Source organism: Tetrao urogallus, assembly GCF_951394365.1.
Source record: "Tetrao urogallus genome assembly, chromosome: 3".
In the NCBI taxonomy this organism is placed as follows: Eukaryota; Metazoa; Chordata; class Aves; order Galliformes; family Phasianidae; genus Tetrao; species Tetrao urogallus.
In genome coordinates, this window is record NC_136815.1 from 91426645 (window position 1) to 91445169 (window position 18525).

At 37.9% G+C, this 18525-nt stretch overlaps 1 protein-coding gene across 1 annotated transcript in view; it reads right to left on the bottom strand.

Annotated features, from left to right (window-relative positions):
* Positions 1–2415: 2415 nt before the first annotated feature.
* ADCY1 (adenylate cyclase 1) overlaps positions 2416–18525 on the bottom strand; it is a gene marked incomplete at both ends in the record, with an annotated part of 145769 nt that continues 129659 nt past the window's right edge. The window contains 6 exons of the mRNA XM_079533965.1: positions 2416–2754; positions 3156–3280; positions 5470–5584; positions 10046–10144; positions 10533–10679; positions 13155–13271. Coding sequence (XP_079390091.1) covers positions 2416–2754; positions 3156–3280; positions 5470–5584; positions 10046–10144; positions 10533–10679; positions 13155–13271 — 942 coding nt within the window. The remainder of the gene's footprint in view (positions 2755–3155; positions 3281–5469; positions 5585–10045; positions 10145–10532; positions 10680–13154; positions 13272–18525) is intronic.

An 18525-nucleotide genomic window follows, 5' to 3' on the forward strand; every position in this document is an offset into this window, starting at 1 on the left:
TTTCCATTTTGGTTAAATATTTAGCTTAACTGCATGACGATTTTGTTCTCATAAACCTGCGAGAAACCAAAAATGTGCAGTGCACTTTTCATGGATACCATTTATTCAGTTCAATTTGTAAATATTCATTCTTTTAAATTTGTGCTCTCTATGTACATTTATTTAAGTGGCTTTGAATGCCTACAAAACAGAGTTAAATAATTTCTGAATAACATTTGTTAACTGGATAGCTGTTACAGATATGAAGAAATTCAGTGATTTGTCACGGGTCAGTCAGTGCGTACATCTAATACTTAGGAAGCAATCCTCAGTTGTTCACATCATTTCAGGCAAAATAGTAATTTGCTAGCTTTGTAGAAAAACCTAACTGACAGGATACAGAAAAGTGAGGTAAAATCTTGCTGAAAAGCATTGAATCTTATTGCAGAATGCAGCTACATGGAGAATAGAAACTTCTGCAGGTTTTCTCTAACAATTTACATCCGTTGACACAAAATCTGTTCACGTTTGTAATAAAATTGTAACTTTTCCAAAGTAAATGCTGATTGCATAAAAATCACATTCCTCTTTCCACTGAAATCAGTAAAAAAGTAAGCCTCCACAAAGTGAAATGTGGCATTTAGTACATCCAAGTTTTCATCAGTACAACCTCAACATCTGCAGCCCTTCTCCCTCTCCTCTCCTCTCCTCTCCTCTCCTCTCCTCTCCTCTCCTCTCCTCTCCTCTCCTCTCCTCTCCTCTCCTCTCCTCTCCTCTCCTCTCCTCTCCTCTCCTCTCCTCTCCTCTCCTCTCCTCTCCTCTCCTCTCCTCTCCTCTCCTCTCCTCTCCTCTCCTCTCCTCTCCTCTCCTCTCCTCTCCTCTCCTCTCCTCTCCTCTCCTCTGTCATGGTCTCACCTAGCATACTCTGAAAGATTTACGTGCTTTTAAACAGTGTAAATCTTTGCTTCTCTTTTGGAAAGCAGTGAGGCTGGTTAGCTTGTGAAATCCCATTAGAACATTAAAGCAGCTGTCTAAGCATGTCACCACTCATTCATGACGAGTTCACTCTCCTTGAGTACAGAGCTGTGTAATACATTTCCCATCCAGGTGATTCAAAAAGAAACCATGCATGATAAGATGTGGGCTGCATTAAAAAACAAAGCAATTAAAATATACTCCCTTTTATTCAGATTAAGTGCAGTCCTCACTTTCCTGGCTTGTTTACTAGTGAGCTCTTCATTTGTGCAAAGTTTGACTGTGCTTGTTTCTCAGTATGATAGTTTTCTATAATTGTCCAGCTTTGAATCATGAGCCTATGTAGAATCAAGATATAAAAAAATAATCTGTGGCATCAATTTAAAAATCAATAAGACATAAAACTATGTTGACAAACATACAAAGCTGGCACAAACCTAGCAATAGCATGTTTGTCTGTAGGAAAATTCTTTAAGATGCTTTAAAAGGTATAGCTAAGTCCTGGAACCGAGCTGTTGGACTTATGCTATCTGTAAAAGGCTGAAATAATACCATCTTTCTGCTCTTTGATATTGTATATAAAGGAATGTTTCTACATTGCATAAGCATTTTACTGTGTTTACAGGATGGCTCCTTACAAAGAATCAAACGACTTCTAAAGAATCAGCCATTTTAAAAACCCTATCAGTCTTTGTGGTTTTTTTTTTTTCCTTTCAAAAACAAACAAACAAACAAAAAAACATCAAATAAAGCCCATCATATTGCTCTTCTGCCAAAATTTAAGCTCTGTTCTTCATCTGCTTTATATCCCAATGCATGTTTTTGGAGCATGCAAGTAGAAATTTAAAAATGCATAGTATTTAGCAATTTGCTGAATCCAGCCTTCATTACTTGGCCATTGACAGTGCAATGAACAATGTTTTACTCACTCATGCACTGGGAAGAGTTTATCTAACCCTTGCTGTAGCCCAAAAGAACCTTCATCTGCCACATACTCCAAATGCAGCTTTTCTAATCCCAGACCAAATAGTGCTGGCTATGACAAAAAGAGAAATCTCTTTGATATGTCATTGCAAGTGGATGTGTAAATAAATACATATTTTTATTTTTATATATATATATACTAGGTCTACATATGAGTGTTTGTATATGTGCATATACAGATTGAAAGATATACACACACACAAATAAATGTTTGCATGTTTATCTTTTTTTTTTTCATTTATCCATTAAAAATGCCAAGAAAATATTCCTTATTTCCAGAAAATCAGTTTTTGACTCTTCAAACAGAATTTCTAGCCCTTATATGTTCCATCCCAAGAGTTCATTACACAGCTCCCAAGCTCTCTTTGGTTGGGTTGTAGTGGTCCTTGGTTAATGCCATGGCCTATGACCTCTGATCTTTTGGTAAAAATTCAGGCAACCATTGCTCTCCACATTCATAGCAAAGTTTCCTTTGCTCTATGCCTCCTTCACAGCTGGCACAGAAGGAAGATAATGCAGTGTTTGATTTGTGTGAGTGGTAGATGCTTGATCTGTTTCAAGGCCAGCTTTTGGAGTTAAGCTAGCAACTGAGGACACTGATGGACAGCTGGTGCCCAATTTTGTTTGAACATTTGCTCTCCCATAAGGATACATTTTCCGCTCTAAGTTTAAAGACTGTGTCTGTGAATTATTTCCATTGGCCTTTCCTTCCAGTAAATAGGTCAACATTTCACCTTTTCCCTTTACACTGACTTTACCCCTGCACACAAATTCATAACTGCACCTCTTTAATATTCGCTGAACTTCTTCTGTCACCTAAGGACAGAAAAAAAAGAACGATTAATTTCTCCTGTTCACAGGGTTAATCCTAGAACTGCCAACTGCTCCCTCCACTTTTCATTACCCATACTGAAATGCACATAAGCAGAATGAATTAGCATGTACTACTGCTCCTGGCTTCACTTAAATAATTAAAAATCACTGATTAAACTAGAATCTGAGAATCAGAACTTCTGGTGTGAGCTAATCAAGCTCTATCCATCAGAAATATGTAGCCAAATTATCCACTTTTGTAAGCTGAAGTAAGTTGTTTTCCATTATATGCTTCACTTCTTCATGAAATGTATGGTTAAATTTTCGAGACTGCTTAGAAAACGCAGTGATATATAAAACAGAAGATACATAAAGTTTGCAAAATTATCTTGGAATGCACTTGCCTGAATTTTCCCTTGCACCCCAGTACTATCCATCCGGCTGGCAACATTTACAGTGTTTCCCCAGATATCGTACTGTGGTCTTCTGGCTCCAATGACTCCAGCTACTACAGGCCCAACATTGATACCTAAAATCAAAAAGCATAAATCCTAAAAAAAGATGCCTCAGAATTTTTCCGATCATAGGACACAAAGTGTGTTAATGTCAACTGAACTTCTGCATTTGTAAGAGTTTAGAAGCAAAACAAGGACATACACACCAATATCTTATTGGAAATGCAACATAAAATTTTGGTTTATCTGTAGATTTTTTTTTTGCTTCAAGAAAAGAAGAAAAGTAGTGGTACTGCAGAGTTTAGCTGTGGAACAATCCAACACAATTTTTAAAATATCTTTCATCTTTTTGGTATGAATTCCACTATGATTGCTCCTCTAACGCCTTTTAGTAGCAGATTTTCCAAGTGAACAGAAATATTGACCATGAAACACAATAAATGGAGTAAGATAAGTATGTCACATTGCTTATCAGCAATAGACAACTCAGAGAAACACTGAAGAAGAAGACAGTATGTGCAAATAGCTCAAGCACTTTTTTGGGAAACCACTGGGCTTATCTCTACATTTCTGACTGATTTTGATGCCATATTTGAAAGATAAAATGGGATATTCCATCTTCTCACCATCCTGAAGAGCTGTTGATGGAAAAACCTCCACAATATCTGTGTCTTTTCAGGCAAGTTATGCAGTAGAATGAGGTTTAAATACCTGTCTTCTGCCCCCTTGTGAACTAGGGAAGACCAGTTACAGCATAGTACAAAAAGAATTTCAGACTTCTAATTACTGGATGTGCAGGAGGACAAAGACGTATAAGTTTACCATTGCTATCCTTGATGTGTTTCTCACTATGCTGATAGATCAGTTTTCCACTTGTCTAGCCTGATTTCACAATTTACGCATGAAAATATATAGAAACTGGAGAGAAAGGACTCAGGGGTAAGACATGGAGTAACATATAAAGGATTGCATGGGAAGGATCATGTTGTCCAGGCCAGAAAATCTGAAAACAGTCACAAAAAACAAGCGTGAACACTGACAAAAATAGAATGCAATAATTACATAAGAAAGCAGTAAAGGTAGAACTTTTGAAACAATATACATTCAGTCTAGAATTCATCAGGAAAATTTCTTCAAGTGAAGAAAAGATGTCAAGATGTAAGGTTTTTTTTTCAAAATTGAATTGAAGCTAAGCCTCTGTTCTTATATATACAAAATATCTACATATTTAAATATCTGAATTTATTTGAACACTCAAATATTCAAGTATTTAAAGATTATCCGTAGAAACTCCATCAAGTGCTGAAATTTATAACGAAATTTTCTCTTTCAAATAAATTATTAATCAATTTGTAATTTTGTTAGTTACACAAAATGAATGAATGTTTGTAATAAGAACATTGAGCATGTTTTTTTTTTTGTCATCACGGTGCAATAACTTGGATTTTAAGGCATGGCAGATTCACAAACACTTTGTTCTAGTTCTTTCTGAATGGCAAGAATCTTAGTCTTCTTTATGGCTTTCTCTAAGCAAAAATTCCATCCTTGAAATAAGTCTTTCTTATTGAGAAATTATGTTCAAATTATGTCCTGGCAGAAAGGACTGTTTGAAGTGATTTGGAGGGGGAGGAGAATATTTCTTCTCTCTGGAATGGCTTGTAACTGTGTCACAGGTGAGTCAGACTAGGTATTAGGAAAAGGTTGTTCAACGAGAGTCAAAGCACCAGAATTGCTGTAGTTCAAAAAGCATTTGGAGAATATTCTCACACATATGGTTTAAATTTTTGGCAGACCTATATGGAGAGAGGAGTTGGACTCCAAGGAACCTGCTTTAGAGGAGTTGGACTAGATGATCTCCAGAGGACTCCAGGGGTCCCTTCCAACTCCTGATTCAGTGATTTTTGTGAATCCCTGCCAACTTAGGATATTCTACGATTCTAGGATCTATGAAGAACTCTCACCATACTTAATTCCAAGGAAGCCTCTGCAAATGCAGGATTTCCTGACAGCCAAATGCAGCCAGACTCAATTTACACCAGATCAGCAGCACAACATGTAAGTTACAATACTATGTACACTAATAATATTGTATAATTTTCTTTTAGGTGTGAATAGACAAAGTAAACACACTAGAAATGGACACAAGTCATCTTTGTTTTAGTCAGGAGTACTGGACAGAGAGTACTTTGGAAACAGTAAAAAAAAAAAAAAAGCTAAATAACAAGTGTTTCACTTGTGTGGTAATTGTAGAAAAATGGCTTACCAACTCTTAGGACAAAATCGTTGTAAGACTGATAGTTGATTTCATCAAGAACATCAAACATCTCTATTGCAAAATCTGCGAGTGTACTCAAATGGGAATAAATTGATTTTTTAGCCTAGAAACAAAACAGTGTTAAGCATTAGATTTACACAGAACTGATAGGCAGGTGAAACATCAGAGTGTAAAAAACAATGACTGGAATGAGTGGAAAACTTAGGAAACCCAACATATTTTGCTGTCTGTGAAAAGAAGCTTTTGACAGTGACTACAGAATAAGCATTGTTTTCTCAACTAGTGAATCCTTTCTCCTCTTCTCTCCTCTCCCTCTCTTTTCCCATTCTCTTTTTCTGATTTTTGGGAAGAATGGAAAGTGAAGTTCCCATGGTGAAGTAACTCTGCTGTGGATATTCATTGTGAGCATTGAGCTTTTTTTACAAAACCACTGTGCCTGATGATTATTAATAACTACAGTTTCTTTATTTTCTCCCTCTGGGGATTTTGATAGATTCCAGCTCTGTGATTCCATGATGTTGCCACTGACAAAATTCCTGTTATGTTTAGTCCTGTGAGATGCAGAACTGATCTATGCTTTTTGTTTGTTTTCCAGGCAAGCTGAAGTGACTTGTTATGAAACATATCTAAATGAATTAAAGCAAAAGAACCATAAGTGATCAAATGAAATTATGAAGTACCACGATTAAGAAACAAAAGAAAAAAAAAGAAAAAAAACAAAACAAAAGTAAGTACTTTTTACATTTACAGTCTAATTAAATGGTGGAATTCATTTTCAGAGGATGCTGTAAATTTCAATATTCTAGCTAAATTCAAACATAATTACACTAACTCATGGAGAAAATAATTGCTACAAATTGGTAAAAAGATGCTAGCTGTAGTTCTAGAATTTCTTACACAGCATATCATTAAAAAATGGAATCAGATTGCGTTTTTGTCCTGTAACTCCAATATCTACTCTTGGAACATTTAAAAGAGGTTACCAAAATAGACATTTGACCTGACTTAGCATTGTTGCTCTTACGTTGTTCTATTATTTGAATAATAAATAGGAATTCTTGAACAGATTTGCAAAATGGAAGTAGGCTAAAGGTAGGATATGGTGAAAGGAATACCCCGTCAGTGGTTGTCTACCTTCAGTAGGGTGTTGCACAATACAGCTATGGCAGCTGGTGTGAGATGAAAGTTCACTGGATTTTTGACATGTTAGTGAGATTTTCTACATTGACTGTGGATGAAGAATCTGAGAAACATTGCTATTTGCCTCCTTTGGGCTAAGTTTGAGAAGGTTCATTCATACAGCTGAGAATTTTTTTTACAAAATAGAGCAAAATATTAACAAAAAATGATGAAAGCCAGTCCATAGCAAGTCCCAGGTTTTAGGAGGAATATTTTCTTTACTTGTTTCTTGCAATATCAGCTAGCTCTACTCATTTCCAATCTCACAACGACAAAGAAAAATAGGAATTAAATTTAAAGTAGAGTTTACGACTGCACTTCCAACAGAGAAGGTGAAGAATTTTGGATGTCTGAAAGAGGAAAAAGTCCATAGCTTTATTCAATCCTTTAATTTTCTTTTTATTCATTTTTCCTTCCTATTTCTTGCTGTCTGATGCATGCTTTGATTTCCTGCAATACCTCTCATAAAACTAGAGGCTGCAGCAGATTTTCTTATGAATTTGAGACACCATTTGCAAGAAGGGAGACAAGGAATGTCTGTATCTGGAGTAGCTTCCCATGAACACAGCTGGCTCTGTAGGGCAGACAAGGGATTGTGTGGACATCTGGAAGTGATCATCTGGACATAGTAAGCTACGCACGGTCATCATGCTTTTAATAAATGGCTGCATGCTGAAGATCTAGGAAAATGCCAAGAAGATTTGAATGATTTCCACTCACTTGCATCACACAGACAGTAAGAAGAGATCACAGAAGAATGAAAAACAAATTTATAGTTGAAAATATTGTCTGTATTCATAAAAGATCTTTAGATTTTTGTGAAGTCTGAAATATAAAAAAATAATAATAATTCTACTTGTACAGAAAAGATCAGAATTTGCCCCAAGATTTCAGAAAAAAGGCTAGTCCTCTACAAGGATTTCTGCTGTGATTTAGAATGCATTACTATCATTAACTGAAAGCAGTAACTTTTGTACTGAACTAACTCAGCTGACCCTTCAGTTAGCAACCATAAAGCACTGGAGATAAACATGTTTAGGTTTTGGTACATATGCTGCCAAAATTACGCAATAACACACTTGTTTTCAGGATTATAGTTCAAAGAGCATTTATAGCAGACACACAAATAAGCTTTTGCCTGTTTGTCTCAGATCATGTGAGAAAAAATTGAAAGGATCAATTTTCTGCCTGTTGTAGGATGAAGGAGTTAAGCATTTTCAGCATAAACACAACATTAAAAAGGACCTTTATTAATGCCTGGATTTTTAGTCCAGGAATGATTAAAAAAAAAACAAAAAAACACCCTATCTACCAACTAGAAAGTAAGCTGCTTTTAAATATATTCCAGTGTGATTCTAATGGTTGATTTTCATGTATCCTCCATATTTTATCACCTAAAAAAGATGATTGTTTCTAGAAAGTTCACAGGCCATCTTGCTTTTTTCAATTCTAAATCATATGTATGAGTATACTCCTACAACACACATACATGCATGCCTCAGAAGACATCCATATCTACCTGGACTTGGGCAAAGTATTTGACATTCTCCACACAGCATCCTTATCTCCAAAGTGGAGAGACGTGGCTTTGATGGATGTACCACTCAGTTGATAAAGACTTGGCTGTATGGTTGCAGTGTGGGCAATGGCTCAATATTTAAGTGGAAACCTGTGATCAGTGGTATTCTTCAGGGTTCCGCACTGAGACTGCTATTATTTAATATCTTTATAGACAACATGGACAGTGGGATTAAATGCAACCTCAAGTTTATATATGAGTGTTGTCATTGACACATGTCATCTAAAGAGACCTTGACAGGCTGAGAGGTTCAACAAGACCAAGTGCAACATCCTGCACTTGTCTCAGGGAAATTCTAAGCATGCATACAGGCTGGATGATGAATGGATAGAGAGCAGCCCTGTGGAGAGCGGCATGACGGTGTTGGTTGTTGAAAAACTGAAAACAATGCAGCAGTTTGCACTTACAATCCCCAAAAACAATTGCATACTGGAATACAGCTAAAGAAATGTAGGTAGCAGGTCAAGAGAGATGACTCTCCCCTTCCAGTCCACTCTCTTGAAACCCCCGCTGGAGTACTGTGTTCAGCTCTGGGCCTCCAGCATAAGGAAGACATGCACCTGCTGGAGTCCTGAGGAGGACCATGAAGGAGATCAGAGGGCTGGAGCACCTCTCCAGTGAAGAAAGGCTAAATTGGTGTTACTTAGGTCAAAGTAGAGAAGATTCCAGGAAAACTTTCTAGCATCCTTCCAGTATCTAACTGTGTTGTACAGGAAAGATGGGAATAGACTCTATAAGAGAGTGAAGTGACAGGACAAAGGGCAATGGTTTTAAACTGAAAAAGGGTAGACTTAGATTAGATATAAGGAAGAAATTATTCATTAGAAGAGTAGTGAAGCACTGGAACAGGTTGCCTGGAGAAGCTGTAGATCTTGGAAGTGTTGAAGGCCAAGTTGAATGGGGCTCTGGTAACCTAATCTAGTAAAAGGTATCCCTGCCTATTAAGGTTGGAACTAGATAATCTTTAAGGTCTGTTCCAACTCAAGACATTCTGTGATTCAGTGAAGGGGGGTAAGATCTCACAAAAATCTGGAAAGACTGGGTGCATGGATTGCTTTCATGTTACTTTTATTCTCATTGTACAATATACAATATATTCAGTATTCTGCTCAAGTGATTCTCTGCTTTTTCAGATGCTGCGTGCAAATATAGGAAATAGCTATCCCCAAACCCAAAATCAAACTTAGAAATACACACAGAAGGATTACAGAGATAACAGAATAACTGTATCCAATACTACTGGTCTGAAATGATTTTGATTTTTTTTTTCATTGCCAAGTAATTAAAGGAATAAGAAAAATGTTAGCAGTAGAGATGAAGAATATCTAATTTGGAGGGATCATGGTGATGTGCAATAATGTATAGCACTCATATGTGTAGCACTATGTTCCTAGATGTAATAGGATTTTGCTCCGAAATTTCAAAATAATGGAGAAAAACAATCACATTTTAAGAATATTTTGTTATTTTACAACAGTTCATTACTTTTGGAGTTCCCCCCTCTCGCATTCTACAAGAATATCTATGATGCTGAGTTTAAAATCCTATCATTCTGATTTGGGAGCTTTTTACACCAGCTTGCAAAGAATTCAAATCCAAACAATGCCACATGAGTAACTGCTAGGGTAGCCATATTTCTTTATAGGTTTTAGATATTTTTTTCAGCCTGATATTCAAATTTCATATTTAAATTGTTATAAAGAAGTAAAACAAATTATCTGTAATTTTTGGTTGTGTTTCTGGTGCTCATTTGGAAACTGGAGGAAAACTCTTCTACCACAATAACTGTCGTGTAAATCTTCTTACCTTAGTTCCTGAAGTAGGTACAAGTCCCACAGCTGCCATATATGTACTTCCAATTGTCTTGATTTTTTCTATGTCCTTATAACATTCTTTGTCCATAAGCTTTGTTTAAAACATAAAACTGTTAAATATTACATAGTATTTTAGGCAAGAAACCATAGTTATCTGAAAATATATGCAAGCCAATTAAACCATACTAGGTTTGATAAATTGAGGCTTGTTCACTTTGAGGTCATTAAAAAAACTCTACCATTAACTTGCATTTTAATACTTTTCCTACATTAGAGGACTTTCAGGTCAGATTCAGGCATTTATGAGTACAAATCAGGAGCTTTAGAGGGAAGTCCTGTGAATATACATTATAATCCAATAAGAAGTTAACAGTACTGTTTTATTACGCAGTTCAAAGTATACCGAATTATTACAAATAACTTCTGCAGACAAAAGTGAAGATCTGATATGCTTGAAGCACAAAATGTTTAAGCCTTACCTCATCAAAGTCAGCAATAATTTCATTTAACAGGCGTAAACACTCCACTCCCATATTATTGCCATCCAGTTCGATGTAAAAATCATTGAAATTTGGGATGGAAGCAAACATCACTCCCACTTGTGAATAAGACTGGTAGTAAAGGTCCTGCAGTACATGAATAAATATGATTTTATTTAAATTGTTTAATCTATAGCAGACACGGTCATTATTATATGTATTTTATTGCCAAATAGCAAAAGCAATTGCCTTGATAGCTATTACAAAAGTCATCATTTTTGTAGAGAGAAAGCCAGTCCTATTGAAAAATAATGGCAAGATTTTTATCCCCTCAAAAACACAAAATATAATTTAAATCTGAGCTATTAAACCCATTTTAAACAACTTAGTCATTTTCTTTTTTCCTTTTATTTTTTTCCCCTGTTTAAGGAAGAATGGATGGAAACAAATAGAAAATCTGATCAGTTTTAGAATTTTTATTATATAGGAAATATCACTGCATTTTTAAAATATTGTTTTATAGCTAAAATAGGAGAAGGAAGAATTTTACCCTGCAGCACAAAACCAGCCTTGCTCTTTCATCTCTTTCTGAGAGTTGCAGACTCATATATTCAGAAGTAGGAGTATAATTTTGCTGTCTGTGAAGGTTTCTGCTTAAGAATTCGTAGAGCTAACAGAAAGCATACTCAGGTCTGTGGTTTGGATCAAATTCAAGGGCTGCTCTGAAAGTAATGCCTCCTGTTTTATTATGTTGGCATATGACATCAGAGGCAGATACTGGTGGTATGGCAGTAGGGGTTGACCTTTCCCACCAACATTCCATTAAATTTTGTTATCTTGTGACAGATGTAAACAAAGGGGAAGTCTGACAAAATAGCATCTAACATAGAAGTGCATATGAAACAAAGATATGTAAATGAATTCCTCTGCATAGAAAAAATTGCACCCATTGACATTCATAAACACTTGCTGAATGGTTACGGAAACCAAATGGTGGATGTTGGCACAGCAAGGAAATTGGTGGTATGTTGGGGCAGTGGCAACAGCAATGTGAAAGATAAGCCACGTTCTGGATTGTCATACATGCACAGCTGTCACACCATGAGATGAAGAGCTTATCTACATCAGCTTATCTGCATGAATTGGTGGATTAAAGCCAGGGAACTGTTTATGTGATGCTAATTAAGTTTGAACTTTCAGCATAAGGCCAGAGAAGAAGACAACCTTTCTCTTGCAACACAGTAATGCCAGCCCCATCCTAGAAGATTTGAAGACCATGGAGTACGCTGCCAATCTTGGCTGGACTTCTCTACCACAATTATCTTATAGTCCTAATTTGGCACCTTTTGATTTCCATGTTTTTGAGTCAGTGAAACATTGACTGTGTGAGCAACCTTTTCTTAGAAATGATGCTGTTAGTAGCAGCTGTGGAACTGTGTCATTTCCACTGGTGCAAATTTTTACAAGTGTGGCATGCAAGCTCTTGTTAATAACTGGCAAAAATGCATGGCTAATGGCATAACTGTTGAAAACTGTGTTTTGTAGCTGAGTATGTGCTCTTTCAAGTAGTGTCATTATGCTCTTCACATCTCCTTGGAAATAAATAGGAGGCGTTACTTTTGGAGTGATATCAAATGAACCAAATACATTAGTTCAAACTCCAAAACACAGAGACACATAGTTTATAAGTGTTGTGGCCATTATGGCTACATTACTGCTGCAGATATTGCAGCTGCTCTCGAAGAAGGCCTGTGAGACCTTCTTCAACCAGCATACTTTACCGTTACAGACTTTGAAGTGTGAAAAATTCTCTATTTTAATCTTTAAAGGTTGGCTTTGGTAGGAACAATGTATATACAGAATTAGAGCGGTTCATAAAGAAGCTTTATACTTTGAAATTGAAGTTTTGAAATACTGTCATAAATTTGTGTATTCTAACTCAATTAAAAAAGAAATCCGTGATTTGCATGGAGACTCATAGAATCATAGAGTCACAGAATCGAAGAATTACAGAATGGCTTGGGTTGGAAGGGACTTCAGGGATCATCAAGCTCCAACCTCCCTGTCACAGGCAGGGCCACCAACCTCCATATCTAACACTAGATGAGGCTGCCCAGGGCTCCATCCAACCTGGCCTTGAACACATCCAGGGATGGACGGGGCATCCACAGCCTTTCTGGGCAGCTGTTCCAGCACCTCACCACTCTCTCTGTGAAGAACTTCCCCCTGACATCCAACCTAAATCTTCCCTCCCTCACCTTAAATCCATTTCTCCTTGTCCTGCTGTTATTTACCCTTCCAAAGAGTTGACTCCCCTCCTGTTTGTAGGCTCCCTTTAGGTAATGGAATGCTGCAATTAAGTCAACCCACAGCTGCACTGTGGTTGAATGATACAAAATACCATTATCCTTTTTGTAACAGTTTCTTCAGAGGAGGAGGACACTGCAGAGAAAGTAATTCCAAACAAATTCCCACATGCAAGTATTTACAAAGTCATTTATTTTGTCTTGAATGAAATTTCAAATGTAGAAGCTTTTCTTGAAAACAAATAATTGAAAGGTGACCCATGCTACAAAAGACAGATCATACAGCACTTTATATTTAAAGTTTATCTTGATTTACCATATTCCTTGGATTAGACATAAGAAAATGCTGTGCAACATGTGCTGGCAATAGGTTGAAGAGAATTCTTTTATTATCCAGCTTGACTCTCTCCATATCATCTCTCTCTTCTTCTGCCTGTGGGGACAGATGAAAATAAAAAAATTTCCAAAGTGTAAAAAATAGAAATTAGCTGAAACCATTGAATAGTTCATCCACTGACATTAAACTGAACAAAAAAAGCTTTCAATGCTTGATTAAGTATTCATATTGACATCTGATATAGACCTCTGCTCTTATAAGTGCACACTCATAAACAGGTACTAAAAATTTCTTTATGCTATAGAAAAATACAGAAAAAGGAAGGCAGGCAAGAATGCCAGGAGGCCTCTGTGGATCAACAAGAAGCTCCTAGACTTAAGGAAGCACAAAAAGAAAGTCTATAGGGAGTGGAAGCAGGAATAGATATCTGGCAGGACTACAAAAAGGTTGTCCAAGCAGCCAGGGATCAGATTAGGAAAGGCAGAACCCAGATAGAATTAAATCTAGCCAAGGACAAAAAGGGGAACAAGAAGAAATTTTACAGGAATATATCAGTAATTAAAGGAAGGCCAGGGGAGATGTGGGCCCTCTCTGGAAGGAAACTGGAGACCTGGTCATGATGGATACAGAGAAGGCTGAAGTGCTCAATTACTTTTTTGCCTCACTCTTCAGTGGCAAGAACTCTAGCCACACAGCCCAAGTTGCAGAAGGTAAAGGTAAGAATGAGAAGAAGGAAGATCTGCCTGCTTTAAGTGAAGGTCAGGTTCAAGATCATCTGAAGAACCTGGAGGTGCACAAATCCATGAGCCCAACAAGATTCATCCATGGATTCTGAAGGAACTGGCAGATGAAGTTGCCTAACAAACTTGGTGGCCTTTCACGATGGAGTTACAACGTCAAGGGATAAAGGAAGAGCACCTGACATCATCTACCTGTTTGACATTGTCCTGTATTACATCCTGGTCACCAAATTGGAGAAAAATGGATTTGATGGGTGGACCACCCTCTGGATAAGAAATTGTCTGGATGGTTGCACTCAGAGGATTGCAGTCAGTGGCTCAATGTCCAAGTGGAGACAGGTGATGAGTGGTGTTCCTCAGGGATGTGTGCTATGACAGTTGCCATTTAATAGCTTTGTTGGCAGCATGGACAGTGGGATCAAGTTCACCCTCAGCAAGTTTGCAGACAACACCAAGCTGAGTGGTGCACTTGGCACACTAGAGGGAATGGATACCATCCAGAGAAACCTGGGCCCACCTGTCAAACATGTCCATGCCATCCTCATCAAGTCCAACAAGGACAAGTCAAGGTCCTGCATCTGGGTCAGGGCCATCCCGAGCACAGACACAGGTTGTGCAGAGAATGGCTTGAGAGTAGCTCTGAGGAGAAGGATTTGAAGGTGCCGGTTGATGAAAGACTCAATATGAGCCAGAGGTGTATGCTTGCAGTCCAGAAGTCCAATCATATCCTGGGTTGCATCAAAGAAGCATGACCACAGGTTGAGGGAGGTGATTCTGCTCCTCTGCTCTGGTGAGACCCCACTTGGAGTAGTGTGTCCAGTTCTGGGGCCCCCAACACAAGGAGGACATGGAGCTGTTGGAGCAAGTCCAGAGGAGGCCATGAAGATGCTCAGAGGGCTGGAGCACCTGCCCCCAGATGACAAGCTGAGAGTGATTGTGTTCTTCAGCTTAGAGAAGGCTCCAGGTGGACCTTATAGCAGCTTTTCAGTACCTGAAAGGGCCCACAGGAAAGCTGGGGAGGGACCTTTTATAAGGGCAGGTAGCAACAGGAGGAGAGGAAATAGCTTTAAGCTGAAAGAGGGTAGGTTTTGACTAGATACTAAGAAGAAATTCTTTACTGTGAGGGTGATGAGACACTGGGACAGGTTGCCTAGAGAGGCTGTGGATGCCCCCTCCCTGGAAGCATTTCAAGGCCAGGCTGGATGGGGTTTTGAGCAAGCTGATCTAGAGGGAGGTGTCCATGCCTATAGTGGGGGTTGGAACCAGGTGATCTTAAAGGTCCCTTCCAACCCAAACGATTCTATGATTCTATGATTGTATGATTGAATGATATTGACCTTGGTGTTCATTTACTTATTTTCAGATAGGAGAAGATAAAAACAAGAGTATTTGATCTAACTTTCAAGATAGGGAAGCCTGGAGAATCATCGGTGTTTAAAGCAAACGGTACTGTCATTTTATGATAAAATAGAAACAGACCCAGTAAGGAAGCGATATCAACAGAGAAAACTGCTTTGTATTGAAAATGCTCCAGAAAGTCAGGATAATAATAACAATAATAATGAAAGATTAAGAATAATTAGCATTTCTAGAGATGGCTTTAATTATATCAGCATTTGTCATGAATACATATATGGCTCCTGTGCACAACAGCACCAGAGACTACCATTCATGGTAATGATAACGTTAAGGATGTGCCTAGGAGTTATAACAGTTGAGGCCCTTAACCCAAAGTTCTGAAATCGTATTAACAGTGACTTGAGTCACAGGATTCAGTGAAAGCCACACATAAGGAAGCAACTCTAAAAATTAGACCCGTTATTGTAAAAGTAATCTAGAGATCACATTAGAGATTCCAGCCTACTGTTCTACAAAATTACTCACTTCTTGTTCTGAAGTGGCTTCTGGTCCTATATTCTGATTTTCATTATAAAACATTTGATAAGTACTATATAACTAATCTAAAGGAAATCACAACTTTTTCTTCAGTCACACTCAAAGAATCATAACACAATTCTTCTGCAGTAATTCCAATATGACTTTTCTCCATCAAGTTACAGCAACAAAAGACTGGCAGATAAAATTCTCAGAGAAATTACAATAATATAAAACAACTAAGGATCTGCTCTAACCTTTATTTGTTTCCCTTTGTGTATGGAATTTGCTCTCCATACAAAGTCCACATAGTTTTTTTCATTATCAATTAATGTTCTAGTGTCACCTCTTTCTGGTGTATATTTTAATAATGTTTGTGTTTTTTTTTTTCCCCCCAAGAAACCTATTTTTGCTTTCCATGATAAAACTCAATGAAAATGGTTTTTATTCAAGTCACAATTTGCCTGGGAGTCTAATTCTGTATTATTAAATTCCTTTAAAAATAGAAAGAATTTTGGAAGAGTACTGGCTTTGTAAATGTAACTTCATGAATCATTCAATTTTGAAATAAATTCTTAGCTCTTCCTCTAATTTGTGCAATAAGAATCAAATTATTTCAGAGGTAAATATCAGTAAATATTACCTATTCATTTAGTCTCTGCAAGAAATATACTTTAAAATTTTATTCTAAGCAAATATCTATTTCCTGTTTGTGTGCTTTTTTTTGTGCTTCTTAATTTTAAAAAGGTTTTATTAAAATACCCTTCTCCAGTTTTGGAGATATAACTCTGCCTTACTGAAGTGGATAAGTATGTGTGATGGCCTCTTACACTGTGTAATCTATTGGAATTTAATTTTCTTTAAAATTAAACCAAAGGGACAGGGAGCACAAGAGCGCTCCATCTTCCAGCATAAGAAATCAAGAGGAGGCAGAAAACTTGTGTGGTTAAACAAGGGCCTACTGGTCAAACTGAGAGAAAAGAAGAAAATGTACAGATAGTGAAAGCCAGGGAAAAACAGGGATGCTGTCCAGACATGAAGAGATCATATGAGAAAAGGCAAGGCATGGATAGAATTGAATTTGGCAAGAGATGCAAAGAATGGATTCTGAAGGTACAGAAGAAGCAGAGTGTACACCCTCTGATAAATAAGGGAGAACTAGATTCAACAAACATGGAGAAGGCTCAACAAGTACTCAACAAGTCCTTTGCCTCAGTCTTCAACGTCAGCCAGGCTTTACGCATCACTCTCACATCCTTGAGCATTTAGGCAATATCCATCCAGTTGTAGGAGAAGATCAAGTCCAAGACTTTTCATGAGACTGAATGTACAAGCCTATAAAGTCAGATAGCATGCATTCCAGGGTCCTGAAGGAACTAGATGGTGTGGTTGCCAACCTGCTCCCCATCATATCATATCAGTCATGGATGTCAGGTGAAGTTCTCAGTGACTGGAGAGAAGAATAATCACTCCCATTTTTAAGACAGGGATAAAGGAACACCTGGGGCTGGTAAGCTGCACATTTATTCCTGGGAAGATCATGGATGATCCTGGAAGGTATGTTAAGGCACATGCAAGATGAGGAGATGATCTGAGATAGCCAGCACAGCTTCATCAAGGGCAGATCATGCGTGAACGATCTGATGGCCTTATTTGATGGAGTTGACAGCATCAGTGGACAAAGGAAGAAAATCTGATGCTATCTTCCTGGAATTACACAAAGCCTTTGATACGGTCCCACACCACATCCTTGTCTCTAAATTAGAGCAATATGGATTTGAAGGCTGGACTATTGATGAGTAAAGAATTGGTTGGATGTTCACAGTTAGAGATTTGAGGTCAGCAGCTATTTTTCCAAGTGGTGGCTGATGACTAGTGTGACTCCCAGGGGTACATCAATGACATAGACAGTGGGACTTGAGTACATCCTCAGCAAGTTTTCAGGCAACACCAAGGTAAGTGGTTCAGTTGATACAATAGCAGAAAAGGATGGCATCCAAAGGGACATGAATAGTCTTGAAAAGCAGGCCCACATGAAACTGATGAGATTCAACAAGGCAGAACCAAGTATATGTACAGAATGGGAGAATAACTCACTGAAAGCAGCCCTGTGGAAAACAGCTTGAGGGTTCTGATGGAAAAAAGCTTGATGTCAGTGAGCATTGTGTACTTGCAGCCCAGAAGGTGAATTATATCTTCGGCTGCCACAAAAGAAGGGTGACCAGCAAGGTGAGGGAAGTGATTGCCCCTATCTACTCTGCTCTTGTGAGACCTATCTAAAGTACTGAATCCAGGCCCAGGGTCCCCAGCACAAGAAAGACACAGAGCTCTCAGAGTGAGCCTGGAGGAGGGCCATAAAGATGAGGAGAGGTGCTCCAACACTCTCATACAGAGGCAGGTTGAAGGAGCTGAATTTGTTTAGCTTGGAGAAGGCTACAGTGGGTAGCCCCCATTTTAGGGGGGTAATTTTTCACTGAGGGGGTGGTGACATTCTGGAATAGGTATCTCAGAGAAGCTGTGGATTCTCCATCCATTAAAGGCCAGGTTGGATGGGTTCCTGGGCAACTTGATCTAGCAGCTGATTTAGTGGGTGATATCACTGTCCCCAGCAGGAGCTAAATGATCTTTAAGGTCTTTTCCAAACTAAGCCATTGCATGATTCCATGATTCTGTAGTAGTAAAAATTCTTTTTCCAGATGCTAATCCAAATTAAGCTTACAACTTCATTTTTATAG